This window comes from Pezoporus occidentalis, unplaced genomic scaffold, assembly GCF_034315485.1.
Source record: "Pezoporus occidentalis ecotype Australia unplaced genomic scaffold, CSIRO_AGI_Poc_V1 ctg231, whole genome shotgun sequence".
Lineage (NCBI taxonomy): Eukaryota > Metazoa > Chordata > Aves > Psittaciformes > Psittacidae > Pezoporus > Pezoporus occidentalis.
In genome coordinates this window covers 229,333-254,730 of record NW_026914191.1, presented here as the reverse complement: position 1 = coordinate 254,730, position 25,398 = coordinate 229,333, and the positions used below count along the sequence as shown (strand labels likewise).

The 25,398-nt window shown below is 39.0% G+C and overlaps 1 protein-coding gene across 5 annotated transcripts in view; it reads right to left on the bottom strand.

Annotated features, from left to right (window-relative positions):
* CARMIL1 (capping protein regulator and myosin 1 linker 1) overlaps positions 1-25,398 on the bottom strand; it is a 192,985-nt gene that overhangs the window by 90,197 nt on the left and 77,390 nt on the right. For all 5 annotated transcript variants that reach the window (XM_062621692.1, XM_062621694.1, XM_062621693.1 and 2 more), the window contains exons 3-11: positions 25,059-25,109; positions 20,244-20,303; positions 18,015-18,136; positions 15,957-16,054; positions 15,539-15,609; positions 15,327-15,400; positions 10,161-10,236; positions 7,510-7,598; positions 2,397-2,491 (exon numbers count right to left, since the gene is read on the bottom strand). In XM_062621692.1, coding sequence (XP_062477676.1) covers positions 2,397-2,491; positions 7,510-7,598; positions 10,161-10,236; positions 15,327-15,400; positions 15,539-15,609; positions 15,957-16,054; positions 18,015-18,136; positions 20,244-20,303; positions 25,059-25,109 — 736 coding nt within the window. The remainder of the gene's footprint in view (positions 1-2,396; positions 2,492-7,509; positions 7,599-10,160; positions 10,237-15,326; positions 15,401-15,538; positions 15,610-15,956; positions 16,055-18,014; positions 18,137-20,243; positions 20,304-25,058; positions 25,110-25,398) is intronic.

Genomic DNA, 25,398 nt, shown 5'->3' with positions numbered 1-25,398 from the left:
TGAGACCTCTAATGCCAGAAATAGAGTTAATTGCATCAGGGTGCACACAGTTCTCAATTTGAGTATTTCCAGGTTTCAAAATGTTTGTTTTGCATTAATTTTAACAAAATATGACATTATATCCTGATCTTAGTAGAGCCAAAAGCAGAACTCCCATTGCTTTAGCATGGCTAGATTTTAAAGCCAAGACTGATAAACTTTCCAGGTGTCAGTCTCAAAAATATCGACAGTACCATAAAGGGAAGCCAAACACACATTAAGAGACTGGTCTCAGTGTAAATCACTTCATATAAACACTGCTTTGTAGCTGAACTGAAGCCAGATCTTATGCCTTATGCATTTCCCATGTTACTGGAATACTGACAGTTGCATTAATGTAATAATATAAAGTCTTTACTTATTTGCACTCAATAATATACAATAGCTTAGGGTGGTTTTTTGTTCAAACAAGGCACAAAGATACATTTTTCTCTATAATTCACACAACTGTGTTATTTCTCTTATAACTGAAAATAATACAGTAGAACGTCCAGTTACTGCAGGTGATTTTTCAAGATTTTAGGAAATATTAATTTTTACATGAATCTCCATTATGCCAGCTTTTACTTGTGAAATGCTTGCTCCCCTTCAAATCTAATAAAGTCAAATCTACCTTGCACTCAGTGAATATCAGATCACAGGACACGTAAATCTTTCTTAAACTGAAAAGCTGAAATATTTGCACATTGCAATTATAGTTAATTTCTTTTTAAGTACTCCCATAATTTACCTAATTCCCTAAAGAAAAGGTCAAATCTTAATTGCATATGTGATGAGAGACTGAGATAATGAAAAAAAAAACCCACACGACTGATTTCTCCAAGTTGTAGTTGCTGCATTTCATTGTACGTATGTTGTACGTGGATACTACAGAACAGTTAGAATCTACTGAATCTATAAGTTTGCTGCAAAGTAAGTACCCACACTGATGTGTTTAAAAAAAAAAAAATCCTCTGCACTATATAACATCAGTCAAATGATTATTTGCTTTGCTTTCAAGATAAAGATGAGCTCCTTTTAGAAAAACCTTTCCTATAACACAATCTAAATTCTGCTTTTGAAGAAATGCACCAACAACATAACAGCCTTTTTCCAGCTTACAACAGAAATTCTTGTACAATGCATTTAGGCCTACAGCACACTGTAATAGTGATGTTCGTCAGCAAACCATTTGCTTTCATGGGATACAGACTCTTAAGGAGGACAAGAGGTAATCAGCAGGCAAGCCGTGATCAGAAGAGTTAAAGCAAACCATGTGAACAATTGTAAATAAAATAATACTCTGAATAGGTAAAAAGAAAACAACCAAAAATACTTTCATACTTGTTTCTAGTCAAGAAGAAAAGAGATACAAAAGAGGAAAGGAAAAAAAATCCCTTTCCATCTTTTCTTGCTGGTCCAGTGAGGAAAAAAGGAGAGACACTTACACAACCCTGTGTTGACAACATTCTGAGTCACACAGGTTGCAATCAAAATGAGCAGTTTTTCTATTTTGAATCATGACAGCAAAAAGACTGGAAAATTTCCTCAAATCAAATAAATGAAGAAAAGGTTCACTGTACAAAATTTTTGTTTTTCTTCTGGCCCAAGAGGAGCACAAGAAAGTCTGATCCCAGGACACTGTGTCCCTGAAATGCATTAAGTGAAGCAAACGGGAACCTCACATGGGCAGCGCTGAAGGGTCAACTTCAGCCTGAAAGAATGTAACCTTGTGTCTCTTGGGTGAAAAGAGAGTAGACAAGGGAGGGGAATGATTTGATTTCGGTACATATCATGCCTAGTGGTGCCCTATCTAAGAAGAGCTGTTCTGTTCAGCTTGATTTTATATCTTGTGGCATGGGCACTTTGCTCCATGAGCACACCAGCTACACCAGTATTACTGAGCACTGCAAACTGGCAACACACTGTGCAAATCAAAGCTGAAAAAGGAATAGTTTTAATACTATGGCTGAAATAAAAAAAAAAATTAGGAAAACATAATTCAAGCAACAAGACTGCCTTATGCTTAATCTTTCAGCTGATTACATTGCCTTTTAAAATGCACACCACTTTAGTCCTAAATAGTTACTGAGTTTTATCTTCCTTTAACAGAAAATTCTCTGAAAATGTAATGAAATCTAATGAAATCCATGGTTGGCTTAAGACATTTTAAATATTTCTCAACAAGCTAATGGATACGTATAAACCAAAGAAGAACAGAGATTCTGAGTCATTTGAGAACAACAGATATTTACAATAGCATTACACACAGAACAATAACCTATTATCCAAGCAAAGCTGAATAGAGCAGCAGTAATCCTCCTAATGTATTTGTACAGTATTTTGTAGAAAGAGGAAAAAAGAAAGGTTACAGTTACCTCTATCTTCAAGTGGATTGCTGGCAAGGTTGATCGTATGGAGTCCTGAGTTGGGATTATGGGCTAGGGCACTGGCTAGTTTCTGTGCAAAATCTCTGCAGAAAAGAAAATAGAGGGAGAAAGAATCTTGTTATCTCCTCTATCAACAGCACATTCAAAGGCATAAAAGCATCAAGGGATTACTAGCCAGAAGTGGCCTATCCTACTGCAGAGCAGTAACTTCATGGTTCTAAACAATGCTTATCTTTCAAAGACAAAGCTTTATCTTAATTTGCTATCTTTCAAAGTGGATTGTTATATTATTTATTTATTCAACGACCTAAGAGACTGAGGGCACTCAATCAAAGCTCAGTCTGCTTTTGATAGAGATCTAAAGATATGAAATAGGAATTACACAGAAAAAATGAAAACTCCTGCACATCTTTCATCTCCTCCATGGAGGGACTCAACGCATGAATGAGATACATACATCAACTCGCATACCACTACCTCCTTCACTTACAAGCCAACCCCCTCACTTGCAGCAGCTCTCTACCAGGTCACGCAGACAGGCTTTGCAACACATCCAGAAGGTCAACAAACCAGGAGCATTTATGACCTTGTGAAAGAGCAGGAATAGCTCTCTCAAAGAACAGCAGGACACAGATGAATTGGTATTTGCTTGCTTCTTTTTACAGTGAGAAGCATCCAAGTATATAACTAGCCAACCACAGCCCTAGTAACGGGTCCCAGGAGACTATGGTATATCAGTTCTATGTGTTCACAACAGCCAGGCCAGGTAGCACAAATAGCTTTGAATTAACTTTAACTAACTATAGTAGGCAGCTATAGTAGCATGACCTCTTATCTGTTCAAAATCCACTTGAGAGGCAAAGGAACACTGCCCTGTCTGAGACTGTTCTGCTGCTGCTGGACTACCCCTATCCACAGCACTAAGTTCAAGGCTAGTTTGTGTTTCTTATACAACCACACTGTCAGACGCTGGTGGAGATATTCCTTGCATTTAGTCAGAAGACTGTTGGCTCTTAGGAGCACCAAGACAAATCCTCAAACCTGTCCTTGTTATCTACAGAGAATTCATGTATTAGAGGACTAGCTTTACTGTGGTTTTTCATTAAAATAAACTATAATTTCAATGTTCTTGCTTCACTTAAATTAGACATGGCAGAAGAAATCAAAAATATGCCTTGAGCTTTCTTCTCTCTGCCTTGAAGTGCATCATCTTACCTTCTGTAGCCTAGTAGTGGAGAGCTACTGGCTACGTTGCTAGGAGAGTAATAATTCAACACCACCCTCTTTCCTCAGGACAGATCCTGCCTACCATAAAATCAGTAGATTAGTCTGTGTGCTGAGAACTGCAGTGGAGGTAGCATTCTCTTCCAGTATCTGGAAAAGAGCAGAGACTGGACAGCAATAGCCTCAATAACTTTTGGTTATCTGTTGTTGCAAGATGTACTTGCGTACAGAGATGTTCCAGGCAAGTTTAATTTCCGCTTGAAACCTCATGTCCTTAAACAGACTCCTGGGGCTAGAACAGGTTCCAGCGCTGCAAATGCATGATGGGCTGCCTTTAGGAAAAGGGTATTCTTTTCCTAAAATACAAGCACCATGTGAATACAAACACTCGACAAAAAGAAATTCTGGGCTTGAATCTCTGCTACCTCACAGGCCTCAGGGTGTCCTGCTTTGCTACCAGCTGCTGCCACAGAAGACTGCGTATCTCCTGTGGGTTCTCGGATACATGTGCCAACACTCTGTGGATACCCTCCAGCATTTCAAATGGCACTAGATGCCTGTGCTTAGGCAACTGAACTAAGCTCCATATGCCCAGCCAAGAAAAATGAGGTTTTGAGTTTAAAAAAAAAAACAACCAAATAAACAAACCCCTGCTCTTCATGAGGAGTTTCCACCTCTTCCTTTGTCCCTAACAGATTCTTGCCATTAGAGTATCCTGCCTACACCTCCAGACTTGTTTACAATCTGTTCCAGTTTCTGCCAACAATATAAGCAGGATGACCAGAACCTTTTGGACAACTGAGGTGGAATTCACTCTGTATGCATTGCACAGCCATGCTTGCCTAGACTAAGGACATTCAGGCTTGAAGATGAAGTTCAAAAAAAGACTCAATTAAACTGTACCTATGGCAGGTAAGGATATATCACCAGGAATAACAACACCGCAGACCCATAAATCTCAGAAAAATAAAAGTCGTTTCTCAAAATCTGTCTAGATAATATTCCTGTAACACAAAAAAAGAGGACGTGTGTGGAAGGAACTAACACTGTTAGGCCTAAGGACATTCAGAACCCATCCAGCAGAGGAAGATGAGATACAGTATCACTGCCAAAGGCTTTCTAGGTACCAGCACCAGGCACCTCTGCTTTTTTCCTCTCTGTTGGAGCTGGGCTCTCCCTTTAGAACAGGCCTGCAGAGAGCAGTGCACAAGGTCGTAGGGACATTCTGCCTGTCAGCTTTCAGAGAGTATGTAAGCACAGCAAACATCCATTTTCAACAGCTTCTGCAAACAGGCCTTTGCAGACTGAAGAGTCTGCCTTGCAGTTTCATGGAAATGAATACTGGTTATCTAATATTGTCCCATTCCTATAAAACACCTCAGGGATGTAACTCTCAAGCTCATCTGTTCAGATCATCCTGAATGATTTTCCTTTCCCTGGTGAGATGGTTATCATCTACCTCAGTTAACATACTTAACCAAAACATTAGTGTTTGATACACACATTAAAGCCATCCAACTAGACTGCACCCTTTACATCTGTGGTGGCTTAAACCCAGTCAGAGAGCTTGTTCACTCACTTCCCCCCCTTCTTGCCCTCCCCCTACTCCCAGAGGGACAGAGAGGAGAATCAAAAAGAATGCAACACCCACGGGTTGAGATAAGAACAGTTTAGTAACTAAGGTATAACACAAATCCCTACTGCTACCACCAGTAATAATAATGATAAAGGAAGTAACAAGGGAAGAGAATACATCACCTCACTACCAGCCAACTGATAACTCATCCCCCTAACCCAAGCAAGCACCGACCCATACCTCCTCCAACCCCGCAGTCTCCCAGCCCTTCCGGCTAACTCCCCGTTACATCCTGGGCATGACGTGCTGTGGTATGGAATACCTCTTTGGCTAGCTTGGGTCAAGTGTCCTGTCTCTGCTTCCTCCTGGCTTCCCCTCCTCCCTGGCAGAGCATGAGGCTCACAAAGTCCTTGGCCAAACCAAAACATCATTGTTATCAGCTCTGCTCCTGAGCCGAAAGTCAAAACACAGTACTGCACCAGCTACCAAGAAGGAGAAAAATGACCGCTACTGCTGAACCCAGGACAACATCTGATAAAGAAACAGCAATGGAGACAGAATTTTCAAGAACATCTAAACTGTCACAAATCTCATCAGACAGGAGGTTTCACTTGACACCATTTTCTCCTACAGCAAGTCTGCACTCCCCTAGTCCTGCATCCTTTCAACTGCTACCACACAATAGTTTTCTGCCTTATCAGCTGGGAGGATGACAAGTGTTTAAGGGGCCATGGCCCAAACCAAATCACAGAAATGAGGGGCTGGAGGTAGGAGAGAATGGAATCATCTGAAACTGACTCTACGGCAGGAAGAAATATGCTCTTGCATCTGCTCAGGTTATTTCTCAAAACATTACTCTGGGTAGTTCTTTCTTAACCCTGGTTTGGCATTCTGTCACAGCTCATTAAAAATGACTGGTCTGTAAACTATGCACAGGAAGATGTCGAGTAACAACAGTATTTCCTCTTAGCAAGCAGATATGATAAATGCCAAAACTGACAAATACATCCTTGACAAAAACAGGCAGACAATGCTGATCAGAGCAGATACACACCAAGGCAAAATGCCAAACACTGTGCACGTAGACAGAGACACAAAAACCAAAGTCACAGGTTGATTATCTGTCAAATCCTGTTAAAACTGAAACCAGTTAATCCAACTCTGATAAATTAAGGTAGGCAATGTGTAAAGGTAGTCAATGTATATTTTAATATTAATGATTATCACTCGATTTCATGGCACATACTGTAAGAAAAACGGGATTAAAATCAGGTATGTTTGAATGACAGCTATTAAAGGCAGTGCTCTAGTGATCAGAAAGCTTGGGTGTAATTCCAAACTTGACCTCAAGTTTCTTGTGTTCTTTAGGCAATTTTCTGTTGCAGGTATTTTAATGCAAAAACCCATCTTAAAAAAGGAAAAGATTGAAACAGTAGAAGAGGAGACAATATAAAGCACACCAAATATTTTCCCTGAACATGTTTTCCTTCCTCACTTGCAATTCAGTATAGCGTTCCGCTTTGCCCATCTTTCCTCTGCTTTTTTAACATAAAAAAAATCCATTAGTGCTACGGTTTTTCCTGTCTACATGGTCTTGGAGGATACTCTTAACACTAAACCAGGAGACAAATACTTCCAAGTGGGCTCGTCTGTAACTTGAAATCTCCTTCTATTTCATGTGAAGGGAAAAAAAAGCAGCACCTAGTAACTACAACTTACTGTATTTAAAACACATGCAAGGTTTAAATTCTATGGCTTACTTATATGTATCTTTCTTTTAAGGCTCTGGCAAAACATTAAAACTTATTTATATACTTTCTTGCTTCTTTAAAAAACTTGCTCATGTTGAAGTCCTGTTACATTTGAGCAGACTGCAATCCAGGGTAAGACAAGAACAGCTCTCTTGGTAATGAAACAATTTGTTGCAAGATGCAATAATGCACTTTCTTAACACTATTTTAAATGATAAGTGATAAAAAGGTGTTCCTACTTCTCCTGGCAATCTTATTTGGAGAGGAACAGTGTGAGCTGATTGAGGGTTTATGCTCTTATCCAATCCATTTTGCTCTGCTTAACCCAACTCTCCAGGCAGAATCTCAAAATACATCAGTTTAAGGGGATTTCTTAGACATAGGAACCTCTGGAAAACCTGATAAAAAGCTTTGCGACTACAGACTTCTCAGAACAAGGTAGACATCAAGCACAAGGTTTTTTAATGCTTATTCTAGCTAACACACATCACACATCCCCTTTACTGGGAGTAAGCAGTAACTAATGCAACATTTCAAAGGAATTACTTACGTTCTAAGCCCGGCATTCTCTAATACCAGTTCTTCCAATCGATTGGACCTACTCACCACTCGCAGTATCTGCTCACAGACATCAGTGGACTGCCACAGAAGAGACAGAACAGTGTTAACACAAACATGGAACAGGTGGTTATTGAGTTATAAGCTCTACATCATAGTGGAATCCAGGACACGGCCATCATCTTACACTACATAAATAGTAAGCAAATATACCAGAAACATCCAAAAGAGAGTCAGGTAGCAACAGAGGACTTCTGCAAAAGACTCAGAGAAGCAAGAGGCAGACTGAAAGCAAGGCATTTATGAATTAGGCCACCTAAACATAGGGGCAAGACTTTTTTAATGATAGTAAAAAAAACAAGCTCTGTGATTCAGAAAAAAACCACTCACTTAATTCTTAAAGAAATCTTGTTCATATACATGATAATTCTTCAGAAAAAAAGTGACTAGTGCAAAGGATAATAAAGCCTAACCAGGAATGATAACAAAACACAATCCCCTCCCCAAAAAACTTCAAAAGCAAAAGCAGTGTAGCTGCAAGTCCTCCAAAGACTGCTATGGACTAGTGTAGGGCCAGTGTATTTCAGTTTGAATTCTCCCAGCCTACAGAGGAGTAAATTTTCATGATCTTACTGTTGTTGGATTCTAGAATTTGCATGGACATTTGCAAGTACCATTAACCAAACACAATTACAAAACTGTTTGTTAGCTGTGCTCATTCAAACAGATAAAACTTTAATGATCCAAAATCCATACAGGTAATTCTACACCTCAGTATCTTTAATTATCATGTTTTATTTCACTTCTGGATTTGACTATTTTTTCCCACAGCACACATTAGCCAACATTACGTGATGTCCACAGCTGAATTTCAGTCATGATCATGAAGTGCTGAAACTATTTCGTTATCTGCCTCTAAAAACAACAATGTGTCATACCTGGGACATCTATGTCTCTAATGAGTTAAATTTTCTAGTTGGGGGGGGGGTGGGGTGTGTGTGCGTGTGTTAATTGTTGTTGGTTGGTTGTTTTTGTTTGTTTGGGGTTTGGGTTTTTTATACTTTTAAGCTAATTGAATCTCCTAAAAAGAAAAAAAATACCCTGCTCTTCCACACACATAAAATCTTATTCATCTTTTACGCAGTAAAGGTGACAATTTTTTCCTGAAGACTGTTACCTTACTCATCTTCCTAATTCTATCTTTGACTTCTATAGTTTAATAATTCAGCACATTATCACAATGCTTCTAGAGCAGTGTGACTGCTAGTGGAAAGTTTCATGCATGTATTATAAAAACACTATACTATAAGAAGATAGGTACCATCTATCAAACACAATGACAGAGCAGGACTCATGAAACACAATGCATTAAATAGCCTCTAGATATGTCTGACCTCATACTGACTCTCAGCACTGTTCCGATAGCACAGATTTACTGTCCAACAATTCATGTTTTCCTGTTGGTTTTGACTGAAAATGGAATGCGTGGAAGATTTTTTTTTTAAAGGAACTGATGCATTTTCAAGATTGATGAAGTTATTTGTTTTCCACAGAAAAGTTGCTAAGAACACAAAAATACCTCAGACAGATAATGTGGCCAGTTCCGGTTCTAAGCAAACTACACTAGCCACTCTTCTAACTAAGCAAACTGTCTCATTTTGTTGAAGTGGAAACTGATTAACTGCATTTTACTTTTTAACAATGCTGATTTTAACAGTGTGCTACAAGATTAAAAATAACCCGTTTCATTCTGCGTATAACTTTGAGTAAGATGGCCTAGCAAGACAGTTTATTGCCTTCTTCTGCCACGAATCACATAAGCTAGTTTCTACTGAATTTCCATGCAAAATTATAGGTTAGGAATGCAATAAGAGCACTTTCAGATCAATAAAACTGCACCAATTTAAACAAGATGAGACTCAACCTCCCATTATTAAGGAGAAAAGCTTCTGGATGCAGTTGTGAAAGCAACTTCTCAAACCACTGAGCTTACCTGTGACTATAAACTTGCAAGTTTAGAAGAAATAGTGTATTTTGAAATATTTAAAATGTCAAATAATTACTGAATTTCTTGGCCTTTTCTTCAGTTGTCCAACTCGTTTAGATTTTCTTTCAGAAACAAAACTGATGTGGAAGAATGTCAATGTCACACATCACTACATACTTGTTACTACACAGTGTTAGCTTCAGACAGTGGGGAGAAAAAAAATCATCAGGTTGCAATGAAAATTATGAGGAAAACCATGCTTTATATGCAAAGAAAAAAACCCCAAATCCTGACACTTTATTTCCACCTCCAAAAAGTAGCAGATGTTTTGTTGCTTTAAAGTCAGTTTCCTATTTAGTCACCCAAAACTGTTTGGGGGTGCTAATGAAGTAGTTTTATGGGCTACTGTTATCACCCAAGGAAGTTTTCAAACTTTATTCATTTGAAGTTTTGACAAGACCTGCCTCTCGACAGTGTTTCTATGGTATGAATTAACTATCCAACCATTTATATTTTCCTGATATGATTAAGGGAGAAAACAAAAATTCAATAGATTACCCAGCCTAAAAAGGTTCACTTTGAAAAATGTAACAGCATCCTCTAAAACACAGCACAGCTTGGTAGGAGCAAGTACACTGTTTCAATTTGTTACTTACTAATTTCAGATCCTTGGAGGACAGCTTTGTAAACCACTGATTATACTCCAAAGCAGCAACTATAGGTATTAAGTCTCTAGAAAAAGAAAAACACTTTTACACACATTACATATAACTGTCTTTGCTCATTTGAAACAACCTCTTAAGTGTTCTTCCATATCTAATTCCCCATGCTTTTGCAATACAAAGTACCATCCTCATTACAGAAAGCTCAGCATTCTAAAAATCGAGCATCACCAGTAGATGTGTGTCTTTTTGGTATTTTAATACAGATTTTTTACTGTCCAACTGACATCCATTCTAGCACGAATTTTTAAATCAGGAATTTGTCTGGGCTGCCATTCCTACTCATAGCATTACTTTTTCTTCAGCCTGTGACATATTTTAGCTTCTTAATCACCTCTAATTATAATTTAGCATGACGCTAAAAAGCTTTTTGGCAGTCTGATGATTTAATATAATTCCATGACTGAATGCTTCTAGAGAACACCTCCTTGTCTCATTGCTATAGTTAAATTCCCCCAGGAAGCAGGAGACCTGCAAAAGAATAATGCGACTTTCAGCCCTCCTTCATTGTAAAAGGGATTTCACAAATGAAATTCTAAATTATTCCCGTTTTCTTCATTCCAAGGCTCTTAATGCGATCTGCTCTCCCTCTGTTAAGTTTCTGCAGTAACAGACGTTGACAAATGTCATGTCTGTACACTACCCCCAGCTGAATCATTCATCAGGCACTAGCACACCATTTAGCAGCACAGCACTTGGATCATTTTGATGCAATATTAAATACATATATACACCTACACTGGGACTTAACAGCTACTTAGAAAGCCCTTGTCTTTATAATGAAACAAAGAGCTGTAATATACATGAACTTATCAGACCAGCAAAACAGTGTCAATCCAAGCCTGTTTTTACAGGGAGAAATTTAAAAGTATTGGCTTTTATAAGCCAGTCCTACACCACACCCCACCCCACCCCCCAGCTTCTCATTCAGGATATAGGGCAGGCAGGCACAGATCTACAGTAAACACACAGCATCCTTCCATCTTCTTTTCCTTCTTCCTCTCCTTCAATTTTTCTCTACAAACCCTCCAACACTTCAGCGTGGCTGTTAAACATGTAGGAGAGCCAGGAGACAAGGCAACATCATATGGACAAGCCTTCAGCAGGCTATATTGGGAAATGCGACTGCTAGATTTGGAAGTGCAAGCCCATCACTAAGGTAACAGTACGAAGGTGCAGCATTTTGCAGCAAGACTGTAGCCCACCGACTGTGAAGCTCATGCAAATAGACTGTTTTCACACTCCTGCAGAGGAACTAATGTGTGGTGCCCTTCAAGGATTGACTGTTTCCCATCTTGCTCACAGCACACATCAAGTGTCATGGTGAATTCGTTTCCACTGGCACACTAGAGTCTTAGCAGCTTCATGAAGCGTATAGATTTATTTCTGTCCACCATGTTGGTCTTGTTCCTACACACATACACTTCATTTCCATGTAAAGCAGTAACTGACTAGTGAAATGTCAGGAGGGAAAAATAACAACCACAGAAGCATTTTCCCAGCATTTTCCTTGGGCAGACAGAAACCTTGCTATGGAGTACAGAATGTGCACACAGAGAGGTCTGTCTTCCTTTGCCTTCCCCTGGCACAATCAGTAAGAAGATAATGAATTAGCACCTTTAATGTCACTCTTGCCAGTGCCCTTGGCTTGAAAGTGGAATGACCATAAGGCTTTCAGGTGTAATTTTGGTTTGTCCACACAGTGGTAACCAGCCAGCCACAGCTAGCGGTAAATGCTGCAGGGCAAACACTGGACAGGCTGATGGTACCACTTTCACACTGGTGGAGCAGAGCTGTTAATGCTGTGGACCACCAATCCTAAAAGAGGCAGAAGGCACCACCAGCTGTATTTCAGCTATCAGCCACAGTCTAGTTCCTCCATAGGAACAGAAGGACACGGATAGGGGAACACTGGTTCCAAATGTTTACACTATCAGGGAGCTGATAAGCCAGCTAGGAGGGCTGTCAAGAGCTCAGTAACTTCTAGGCAGTAGAGTGGCTGCAGGCAGAACTTGCCTGAGGTGTTCCTTTCTCCTCTCTTGTCCCCAGGTTTGGGAGGGAAATGCTAAAGGGCAGGGGGTTCCCAGGCTTAGTTGGAAAACCATCATACTTTCAAGAAGTTAAAGAAACATCACTGGCACAGGACAGGAATATTTTAAAACAAATCAATGCAGCTGATTTGCAAATTCTCTTTTTTAAATAGTTTAGTCTTCTGCAGTATTCAAGGCTTGTCTGTCCAAACACTAGACAAGCACAGATACTGGCACCCTTCAGTAACACCAACTGCTAGCTTCCCCCCAGTCCCCTCCTTCCCCACATGCCTGAAGACAGAGAAACCCCTGCCCATTTCTGCAAAAGCCTTACTGTCTAGAAACTCTGCTTTATCAGATGCTACCATCTGATACATAGTTTAGGTTTTTTCCCATTTTGTTCAAATTTCTGAAGGTACTTCTGACCAGTGAGTGTTCATTTTACCTCTACTTCTCTTCAAGCTTATCTAACCTCAGTGCACTTCTTACTGAGTTTTCCTTTTCAACATTATACTCTGCTTTATTCACTTAATTAAATTCTAGATGCAGTGCTAATAATTACCTGAATTTTCTGCAACACAGTATGAAAGAACACGAACAACCATTTCCAAAGGCAGGGCCTTCTCATAATGTTCACTCACTGGGTTGCTTATATTCATTAGTTTGCTTACTAAATTACCATCCAGAATAAAGAAAACTTTACAAAATGTAAATCTGTGCCATCTTAAACTGAGAACAGATTCTCTTCTTCTGGAATGCAGAAAACCTCTCCAAGCTTCCACAACATTCAAGCTGATCTAATGCCTTCATGTTTTTTCAGCATCTCCGTCCCCTCATGCATTTAAAACGGTAAGAAAGTTAAAACACCGCAAAGAAGTCTAACCAATCACGCTTTTCTGACAATCTTTTTGAATGTCCAAGTATGCTAAAACCTATGCTACACAGATGAAAATCATGCCACTGAGTTTTAAGTAAGCCCTGTTCACTTTGAGCTTTTTTTCCTGTTTTTTAAAAGTGATATGGTTCGCAGCATGATATAACTTCAGATAAAGCCTCAGAAGTCATGTTCCCATGTGGCAAGCCATGCTATGCACTCAGTCAGATGCTCTGGGAACTGAAATTCATCTATAATCCATGACATCTTATGGTGACCTCTAACAGAAATGCCTTCCTAGGAAAACCACAAATTGTTTATTTTTGCAATGCATAACCCCTCTATCTAGAGGACTGGTGCACCCATCCTATTTCACTTCAGAGCTACGCCGCAACATGAAATATATAGTTCCAGCAATCCCCAAAATTATGTGGACAACAGTCTCTCAAAATGCAAATGATGATGGTGCATTGTTAATTTATAGCATTCTTACTTTCTAAATATATCACAAAACACTCGCATACATTCTTGACTGGGATCCCATATCCTAATTTGTATATGAATAACATAAGACTTTGACTTCCTGAAATATCTATTTCTCTTGAAGTTTCAATCCAAAACATTTTCCTCAGTTCAGTCTTCAACATGTAGAAACTCTCATCACAGGATAGATTCCACAGCATGTAAACAGCTCCAAAATTGTTATGAATCTTTGGACTTAACACAATCATGACACATTTAATAAAGATTGTTATTAACCATGCCAATATATTTCCTCAGAGATGTCAATTATGTAAAGTATACTTCAATGAAAAGCTTTTGTGAAGCAACAAGTCCATTATTCTGCTTTCCAAAAGCCAGCTCATTTGAACCAGTTGAGATATCCTAAATATTAAAACAGCTCTATCTACTGTTTCATAATAAGTAGCGTTTTTCACTCCCCATAAATTGTTCAATCATTTTAATTTCTATTAAAGCTGGGTATCTGTAGGCCACTTTCTGAAGAATGCCCCATGGGGTTCTCAGCATTTCCACTTTGCAGTATGTTTAAAGCACTCTCAAGTTGTCTCGTATTTGCTTGTGCTGAATAGTACTCCTTCCCTTATCTTGCTTCAGCAAGGCTTAACTAACCAGTCTTTGTCTGTATCTGTCATGCAGTAGTTCCAGCCCTTGTCTTGTCTGAGTTACCACTGAATTAGTCAACATGGGAACTGGTTAATAACTTTGGCATGGGATTTGGCGCAGACTGTGAAAACCCATCACAGAAGCTGAATAAAGTATTTGAGTGGGGTTTTTTTTGTGAGTTTACAGACCAGGTAACTTAAAGTTGCAAAGAACGCTGTGGCAAAACACTCTTACTTACCTTCCTCCAAGTTCAGCCTTCCTGTTACAATATTTTAACATTGTACTTTTGACGGATTCTTAATTCCTCCACTGGACTTTCCCAAAGAAACAAGTGCTTTCTCTGTCTTATTTACAGTTTCTTAAATTTGTCACTTTCCTTGTATAATGACGGATTTTAGTTAAGACTCCCTCCCATTTCCTCCTACTTATATATCTTCAGATTCAACTTTCTTAGAATCCAATTTCCTCAGCCAGCTAAATTCAGTAAACTAAATGCAACACTTAGCTATATCTCCACATTTCACACTGAAATTACCCTCAATTAGTCCCTTTCTGGAAGCACACATTTTTGATAGCATCTATTGTAAGTGAAGAAACTACTGGCTGGGATTCAGTTAAACAACTCAAACCTTCCACTGACTTGCTGACAAAAATAATTCTCATTACGGTGTATACCATGAGAAAAAGATTCTGCCTATGTAAAGACTGCATAATTTTCTTTTTTGCTTTGCCCACCAGATGTAGTTGCACGTTTTCTCTGCTGAACTCGAGTTCTTGCATCCGCCATCACAGGAAAAGTATCTATCTGCTAACTTCTTGGAGTGCTTCCAATAGCAAAATATATTTTTCTTCTCAGGATCCTCAATAAAATATGGTCTCCATGGGCTTTTGTGCAAAAACAGCAGCTTTGTGCTGAAAAGTAAAAATGCTACAGATGGTCACTTCACAGGTCTACAAATTCAAGTAACAGCTATGAGACCATTCCACTTTAGCAAGGGCAGGCAAACACTGCTGAGAAGGAGAACAAGGAAAGTTTGCAAAATATTACCATGATTACTGCATATTGCTTACCTGTGGTCAAGGTGGCTGAAGTCTTGCAAATTCAGCTCTCTGGTATCTTGTGTCAGATAAATTGTATCAACATCCTGTTAAAAATACATAACCAAATACATATTTACAGAACTGTTGGTTTGGTTTTTTTTCTCCAAGTTCTATGATTTACCTGTTCTTTCATCCTCTGTACAGTTAGCTGAAAAGAGCTCCAGAACAAGATATGTACCTACCCACTGTACTTCTTCTCTGTAGGGAAACCCAAGCCAGTCACAAACGCAGGCATACATCTGGGAAAAGCCCCCTAAAAACAACCCAAGAGAGTAGTTAACGTAATAGTAACAGCAGCAAACAAACAAACATCTAAAAGGACACTTTAATACTTAAAGACCCAGTCTTTCAAAACTCACTCTTTTTTTCTCCCAGAACAGTGTCCACTGTGCTGCTGAAAGAAACTGAGACTATCCTATCTTTGCCCAGTAGGTTGCAAGAAAGCTTAATATAGTGCCTTCACCTACCAATCAGAAGTCTGCTCCATACTAATTACACCTTAAAACTAATTACACCTTTACAAGCTTCTGCCAGAAATAGAATTAAACTTCCTGACTTTTCAATTCCAGCCTTTTTATATTTGAGCCTTTAAATTCATACCACAGGGTCCAAGTTCTGCCACTGTCTGACTGTCCCACAGGGCCTGGAGATTAGCCAGTCTTTCTGAAGGCTCCATAGTTACTTTCTTGAGAATCCTCCTACATACGAAGGGAGGGGGGAGAAAAAAAAAAAACATTCATGACTTTGAAAGTATTTTTAAACTCATAAATCTTCTTTACTTCAAGTATGATTTTAAATGAGTGTATGGGAAGAATTACCAACTTCAATACAACTCAATTCTCTACCTAAAAGCCACACACATTGTGATGCAGTCCAACAGGAATAATGTTTATTTGTCTCTTCTTTCTTTCCAGTGATTAACCCTGTGACTACTGGACCAACTAAGTATTTTTTCATGACAGGATCACTGAAGCTAAGGAGATTTATGGCCCTCATCTAACACAAGGATGCTTAAAACAGGAGAGAGACATGGTATTGTTGGTCACCCTGAAACCACTGTTGTTTATACACTGCATTTATCCAGTAAAAGCACTATAGGGCAAATAGAGCACGCTCAGTAACTACATGTGGCCCACAGGCTGCACTCTACTCAGCTCTGATCTTTCTAATTGGGTAATGTTCTTCCTTGCCAAGACAGAAACATAATCCCTCCTGCCTTATAAAAATTGAATTATCTGTTCTTCTGTATGATAAGACTGCCTCATAAACTGCAGAATTCCATAAAACAGGGTGACGGGAAGTATTAAGAAGAGATATTAATGGGAAAAACCTCCATCCCCCTTCTTGCCTGTTCTGATCTCACATCATCTGCACAACTCCCAGTGTCTTCATTTTGGAAAGTTGTGCCATCTGACAGGAAAGCAAGAAATTTGATTTCTTTTCTGGGAAGCAAGCACTCCATACAGCTACCCCAAAATACTCCACCCGTGTTCTCAGGAAAGGTCAGAGAAAACATGCATATTGCTCAAACACACAGAGTCTTGCAGCCCTCTTTGCTCTACTCTTTTTGCCTGCGTTTCTCACATCATGACTGAGGTTTTATGGCAAACCTGCTCACAAATATTTACTTGTCTGCATGCTTTTTGAAGGAAGAACTCAATCTCCATTAGGGCAGTTAGTAATACTGCCACAGAAGAACACTGGAAGTCAAAACCAGAAACTGCCAGCTCCGAGTTTATGAACTTTGTTTCCTACTCTGCCTACAGGAAAGGTGAATAATAAAGACATGCACCCAAAATAAAACATTTAAATTTAGCTTGACCATTCACATCTAATGTCTGTTACAAAAGTTCACTTATACAGATCAGCATGTCCAAGAAAACTCTGCTGCACAGTCCCATTTTCTCTCATACTGTTGAAATCTAGAAGCTGAAGAGAGTAATAGTAGAACTGCATGACCTGGTAGACAGTGATGAAGATAAGGCAAGGACAGAAGAAAGAAAATGAAACTAATAAAAACCATTGAAAACTGCTGCAAGACACAAAATTCAGAGGCACAGATACAAAAGGAAATCAGAGGCAAGAGCACTGCAGAAAGAAGCAGAACAAAGAAATGATAGAAAAGGAGACATACAATCCAAGGAGCGAGCTGAACCATGGAAAGTATATAACAAGACTGCCCAGGGCTCAGTTCTGAAGAGCAAGTCTCCCAGTCATGTGCATCATTTCACACACAGTGAAAGTAAACAGAACTTTTCTCTCCTCTCCCAAATCAGATTTTACTTCTGGGGAAAAAAAAAAAAACACAGCAAAACCTGCACAAAACCCAAAAGAAGTAAATTACAACAAAACCCCAGAACCTAAGCTATACCTGAGTCTGGAGAGGCAACAAGGTAAAATGAAAACTCAGACCCCCAAAACCTGCAATCCCCTCTTCAAAGCAAAGGTTCTTGTGACACATAGCCTCCCAGTGTTCTGCACTGCCTCCTGGTTTTGCCATACACTTCCGACAAAAGCTCAGCACGTGTCTCCAGGTGTTTCTTATATCCTCAGTGTGTTTCTGAGGTCAGGGTGGGGAGACCAGTGGACAAAAAGTGGTGGCTTGCCACTGATGCTGCACAACCTGTTCCCACTAGAGGTTCCCTTAAAGACACTTACACTGGTGAGAGTCCAGGGAATATCTTTCTGAGGCAGGTCCCGATGTGTGCCAGCACCTCGTTCACGTCTTCTGAGGATGCCATCTTCATGGAGATGCTGCATTTCTCAGTTTCCATAATCAACTACAAATAAGAGGGCACGAAGGCAAGAACTGGGTATCATGTAATTTGTGTCTATTTAAAACAGAGAGCATTCTGAATGCCAGCTAAATGCTCTGTGCACTGGTAGGAACCTGTTACTCTTTAAGACATGACATAGCAATGCTCCAGGTAAAGTTTCCTGAAAGTTCTTCTTGAATGTACAAGACTCCTGTACTCAAACTCTGTTTTTCCTAACAGTACCCTGCTTCCCATGGGAAGTAAATTTTCAAAGGACCTTGACCTCAGCTGGCACTTGGAAAACCAAGAACTTTTCACATCATTGTCCTCTTTTGAAATGTGTCCCAGAACACCAGGAGAAGCAAGCGCAGCCTGACAGGAAACTATTGAACAAGCAGGGCCTGCTTCCTCCAGCAAAAAGTAAAAGTCTTTAATGGCTGTGATCCTCTGGAAAAGCACTAATGCTTTGATCTAAGCAGTTTAAGAAAATGTTACGGTAATACATTGTCTCGGTTTGGATGAAGCAGTAACTCAGCCAACATAACTGTCCCGCTGTCTGGGGAATAGCTGCTTCAGTGAAGGGGAAAAATAAAGCCTTTTGCAAATCATCTCTGTTATATATGGAGTATTCAGAATTAAATCAGATTACAGTATGACTGACACATCGGGTCTGCTGCACCACAGGAAGCAATGTAATGTTTGTCTTCCCCAATGTGACTATTTAGCACATATTTAGTCTTTTAGATATGGAGCTGTGAACTCACAGTAAGAAGCTAATGTTAGGAATAAGTAAGAAATATAGATAGAAGTACAAGAGGACACAATATGCTACAGAAGATGGGATTTTATTGAAACTGGTTCCCAGGATCATCATGAGGATAATCCTTGAAAAGGCTGCATTACCCCAAAAGCACACCAAGAATCTTCACACCTTTTCCCACCAATTCAACTCCTTTCTGAACCTGCTGCTATTGCTCCTTGAAGATGAGTGGGCAAGTTACTACTGGTTTTCACTGTCACCAATATGAACACATTTCCCTGTATCACTCTTTCCATTTGTTCCCTATTCTTATAGAGGGAAGCGTTTCATGGCTTTCTGCAAAATGCCTAGCACAAGATTACATTCTTCAGGTATTATGGATATATCACACTGTTTGCAGGAAAACTGCAGCAGTATGATTTGCCCCACAAGCAATAGTCTATGATTTGGCCTGCCTTCAGCTATAAGCTTACACATTTAAAACACAAATAAATGTAAACATGCAAAACCTTAAAAAATATTTTAGGAAAATGGTATGTAAGTGAGGCTGCTGAAAATCCCTTGTAAACCCTGCTACAACAGTGACTGTCTATGCCTCCAGGAATAATTAGTATTAGCTACCATGGCATTTTAGTACCTTAAATAAAGCAAGCTACAGAAACACACACAGAATTTACTAAATGTCTTCCCATTATAATAGTAAACACCCAGACCTTTTTTTCCTTCTGTAAGGAAAGCTCCAAAAGCCAGGCTAGAAAGACTACATGCTAAATACAATAAGAGCTTTTCAGAGTTCAAATGAAGTGTTCAAATATGCTCATCTTATGAATTAAAAATGTGTTGAAGGCATTCTTCTTTTCAGCACCTTCTCTTTGCATTCACTTATTTTGGCACACAACTTGGTGTCAAATATATTTTGTGTTGTATACAGTAATGGCACCATGAGTAGTTGGAAGGGAACTATTTCTGCCTGCAATGTAAGTAGTAGCTTAAGTAGCTTTTGGCTTCACTGTAAAGGTATACACCACAGAAGCCATTCAAGTTTGGGTGGTAACGATTGTGTACCAGCTGCCATTGTTTCATCATCTCCGAGAAACATATTCACTCATGAGACAAATGAAAACTGGCACCATATTGAACTAGGAGAAAATAAGAATTTCTTATCATCATCCCATCTGCACAACACATTCCTAAAATTGACTTTTTAAATTCTTACCATTACTGTTAAGATTTTAAAGCAGTATGAATTTAAGAATGCAAAAACATACAGTTACTCACTGGATATGGAGACCTGCATGTTAGAGCATTACCTCCTTCGGTGGAACAGATTTAGCAATGAGTGAACAAGTATCTTATCTAGAATACACTTACCTGACCTGGTTTACTGGAAGTTACTCCTTGGATTTCCAAGTAGCTGAAAGTTAGTTCTAACTGTAGTTAAAAAAGAAAATGCCACATTAGTGCAAACATTATAATATTTTAAAGGGCACTTACGCTTTTCAATAAGATTAAAAATCCTTAAGCAAGGCTACTGCTACTTAATATCAATTTCTAGAACTGACAGTAAGTATTTGTTAATATCTCATTTCATTTTTCCCTAAAAGAACACATGTGGTTGTTACAAGTTCAAATGGTTATTAGAGGTTATAGTCATACAACCTTTTACTGCAAGCGTTAAGCACGTGAACTTCTAATAAAATTTATAACAAAATTTCACTATAAAAAACAGTGTTTATACAATACCCTGCTGATGTGTATGTACCCTTGTGACTAAATAATCACTAATTACAATACTTACAGCATCACAATTACTCTTTCATTAGTTATACTAATCACAGATGGGAAAAACAGAATCATAGAATAGCTTGGGTTGGAAGGGACCTTCAAAGGCCATCTAGTCCAACCCCCCTGCAATAAGCAGGGACATCTTAAACTAGATCAGGTTGCCCAGAACCACATCCAGCCTGGCCTTGAATGTCTCCAACGGATGGTGCATCCACCACCACTACGGGCAACCTGTGCCAGTATTCTACCACCCTCGCTGTAAAAAAATTTTCCCTCACATCCAGCCTGAATCTTCCCTGGTTTAGTTTAGAACCATTATCCCTTGTCCTGTCACAACATGCCCTGCTGAAAAGTCTATCCCCAAAGAGACAAAAAAGCTTCAGCAAAAGAAGCTGAAGGGACATGGATGCACAATTTTTAATATGTACATATAGAAATAAAAATACCATACATAAATAGATACAGACAGACAGATAAATAGATGCTCGAAACTGCTTCAGTAGAGGAAGTAATACTTTAGCTTTGCCTGAATGGCTTATCTGGACGACAGGCAGGATAGGCAGGGAAGAAAGGTGAACAAACTGAATCCAAATGGAAACTCTGAAGAAGGGAAGTCCTCTTCTCCAAGGACAAATCTAGGGCTACAGGGAGTGTGCTAAGATATGAATTCACAACTATGTAGACAAACAACTTGATAGCTGAGATATGCAGAAAGAAACAAACCTCTTGGACTGAATCATAACTACAGGGCAAGACATTATTATGGACACTTCCTTTTACTTATTATTAAAGCCAATGTAACTGAGCAGTCTGTATGAGCTGCACCAAGTTTCCTGCCCTTTATTTTATCCTAGGTTCACAGTCAGGGTGCTCCCAGGCTAACACCATATTATTCTATTTCTGTACATGTGGCAATCTTTAAAAGATGACCCCAAATGACTCCTGGGGTGCTCAGAACCCAGGCGCAGCTCAAGAATCCCCATTCACAAAGCTGCAACAGCATATCTGAAAGTTGGGAACAAAAGTACCAGTTTCCATCCATAACAACCAGCTAGAAATTTTCCAGAAAGCAGCAAAATAGTAGGGAGAGCTCCTAAATGTCAAGGTCTAACTGGCAAATCTATAAGCAGTCACAGTGTTATCACAGGATGAAGCTGCCCCAAAAAATCCAGTTAAAATTGTTATGATATAGAATGCACTGAAATTCGGGGGGGGGGGGGGGGGGGGGGGAGGTTAATGAATCAGAAGAGCTTTTTTAGGCACTTAGCTACATTATACACCCACAGCTGCAGAGACTGAAGATGTTATTGCTCTCTATTTGTTTTCGGTTGACTACTTTCTGAATCTTTTTCCCTTCAGTTGCCCTCATGACAGCACCAAAAGATATAAGCACCCTTCAGGCACTTCTGTGCCACGATCACCTTCTACCAAAGACCTAATTTAGTGACCAAACTCTACCCTGTATTTCTGTATTTCACATGCTTCATTTCCCTTATTCTGCTGCAGGGGCAGCATCCACAGCAAAAAGGCAGTTTCAGACCACAGGGGTGTCACTGCAGTTGCTGATGGAGCAAGTGTGCACAGGGAACAGAGGCAGGCAAGGCAGAGCCATTACAAGCATCTTCCCAGTGCCCACACCAAAGTATTGCATTTCTCCAAGGGTAAGACATTCACTCCTCTTCAGTGCCTTATTTCTAAGATAAGACTGGCAATCTTTTGTGATGAGAGGACATGGCCCTGTGCAGTTCGTTCAGGCCAGAAAGGAAAGGAAAAAAATACATAACAGCTTCTGTTGTTGGCTACTGAAGTAAGCTAGATGACACGTACAGAAGCGGAAAGCTCTTCTTCTTCAGTGCTAGTCAGATTAAACAAACACGAGACTATCTAACATTTGCTTACCCAAATCACAATGAAATTTTAAGGGAAGAGTTTTTGTGATTGAAATCCTTCCTATTTTGCAAATTATTTACCTACCAGATTGAAAGATCTGCTTTTGTTAATGTACTGTGCGTGTGCAAACATATATATATGTACACGCAATCAGAATACTCTTCTATGCCTAACAAAATACAAAGATCCAAACTCAAGAATTCAATCTGCAAAAATCTTCTTGACTAGAATTAACAAATACCAGGAAACATGGCAACATTTCTATAGTTCACCTTTGCTTTGTTTTTCTATTTAAAAACATGGATTTATGGTCCTTGAGTTGCAGAAAAGCTACAGAGCACATTTTAAATATCATCTACCTCTAACTATGAAATTATTTTTACAAGATTATAAAAAGCATAATGGCATTTAATACCTAAAATCATACAATTTTTTTTTAATCCTCTTAAAAGGCTATGAGTGCCTCTCCTCTAGGGACCCTTCAGTTACCAAGATAGCTAACTTCACAGTTTCAAACCTTTTTTCAATCAAAACTTCACGAAAGCTGGCACTAGAAATATGTTCACAAACCTGAAATACACTCCTACAAATATTTCACACACTTGACTTTTGGCTTAGTGACATCCAGCATACACTACTGTTGCAACTATGTTTAAAATAGGCTGTAGCAAGAATTAGCAAGTTTTAAGTACTGTACTTCCTTTCCTAGCAACCCATCTAAATCAGTGGAAATGACTGATTGGACCCAAGCATAAAGTTAGGAAGTGGCCATTTTAATATCCTTGCTTCAAGGAAAATCATGTGAGTTGATATTATAGTTAATCAACTTTATACCTTTTAACTTTGATCCTTGTTTAGTAGATGCATCTCAATAGCATTGTTTAAAGAAAAGTGAAGCTTGGAATTAGATGTAGTATTAATAGCCACTCAGAACTGGCCGTCTCTCAGCATACTCAATTTTGTGAGAAGTCCTTGGGGGAATTAAGTGTCTTTACTGCATGTTCTGAGCTGTCTTGCTAGTAGCTACTGCCTGCATTGAAAGTTTTTGGGCTCAGAAAGCTTCTGAGCAGTGTCTGAAAATCCTACAGACATTAAAAAATTCAGTAAATTTCACTAAACCTGCTAGGAAAGAAATGAATTTTCAAACATTCTGTAATTGTTTAGATATACAAAGTTTAATTTTGAACATACATCATGAGCAAGCACTTTCTTCTGCTAGCCTTTCTTCTATTTGTTAGCACTAAAGTCACTTTTCTTGTACAGGGTACATATTCTTGATTTCCATGAAAACAGAAGTGAGTTTTTCAACTATGTAAATACATTTAATGAAAGGAGTTTTGAGAGGAGTCTGTAATGCTAAACCAGAAGTACAGCTATTCCTTAGTACTCCAAGTCCTAGCCTTCAAAAGCTTTTTTGATGAATTACAATAGCTTTACTATTATTTAACAGGATCACCAACACCACCTGTCCATCATCCTGCCATTGCACTTATGTCCGAGCTGTTTACCAACTGGCTCTTTGGTCCCATGCAATCCATCACCAGACCCTGTCTTAAAACAGCCTGGCTGAAAACTGAAGTGATCCAAAAGCCAACTGACAGCCAACTGGTGACGTCTGTGCTACACGGTCAGGGTAATCAAGTGAGGGAAATAAATCTCCGAAGAAATTCAAGCTGAAGTCATCCTACCTGCCTGTTTGCATCTTCAAATTATAGGTAAGGATGGTCACATTTATCAGTGACCATAACTGAAAATCTGGTATCAGTCATTCCATTTATCAGTTCTGGTTTTGGGTTTGTTTTTGTTTTTTTTTATAAAGCATATATTTTTGTATCTCTATAAAGTGTACACACACACATCCCTCCATGCACACACATGTAAAACACAACAAAATAGAACATGTACCAAATTCCCATTCACTGATTCAAAGCTGGACAAGAGATGTTCTTGCATGTCAGTCATTTTCATTCATGTGGAAATTACCTTTCTCTGCTACAACAATCATTACAAATTGTCACAGGAATAGCAAAAGTAATTCACTGGCACTGGCAAGGCAGGTTGGCAAGATGCTTTTCAAAATGAACAGAAATCATCAGAAAACAGCAGAATCTAATAAAAATCAACACCATTTCTGTCTCCAAATCAAATATATTACTTTTTGATACTACAAGCTCTGGAGGGAATAACACCATCAGTTTGTTTGCACATAAACCGTTCCACTAGAAAGATCATCAGGCTCACCTCAGAATTCTTCGAGTTGGTGTTTCCAACATAATTCTTCACTTACCTGCATTTCTAGAAGTTAAAATTCCTCTGAAACAGTACATGCATATGTATATGTTGACAAATCCATTTAAGATGACACTAACAGAAGCACCACTCTAACGCAACACCGTGCAATGTACCATTTCTTTTTCTTTTTTTAAATAGGTGAACAAGTATAACTAAAATAGCTAAGTTATATTTGTATCTAAAAAAATTAGAATATTTACAGAAACACAGTAACTTTACCTTGGTGGGAATCCGAGATGTTAAAAGAAACGCCCGACATGATGCCAACACCTATTGAAAAAAAACCAAACAAGAGAACAGAATTTGTAAGAAGTATTTCCAGGAAAATCCTGAAACCAGAAAGAAAAGGCCTCTAGCAGAGTGAGTGTTGATTCCCTTTGCTGTCATACACTGAGGGAAAGAAAACTGGGCTCAGATCCAGTAGAGCATAGTGAAGAGACTGCTGCAATCTGATCAGCTATGAGATAGTTAGGACAGCAATGAACTGCAAAAAATTGTTTAATCAAGCTCTCAAGAGCATCTTATGATGATGTAAGAAACCTTAATGACATTTAAAAAT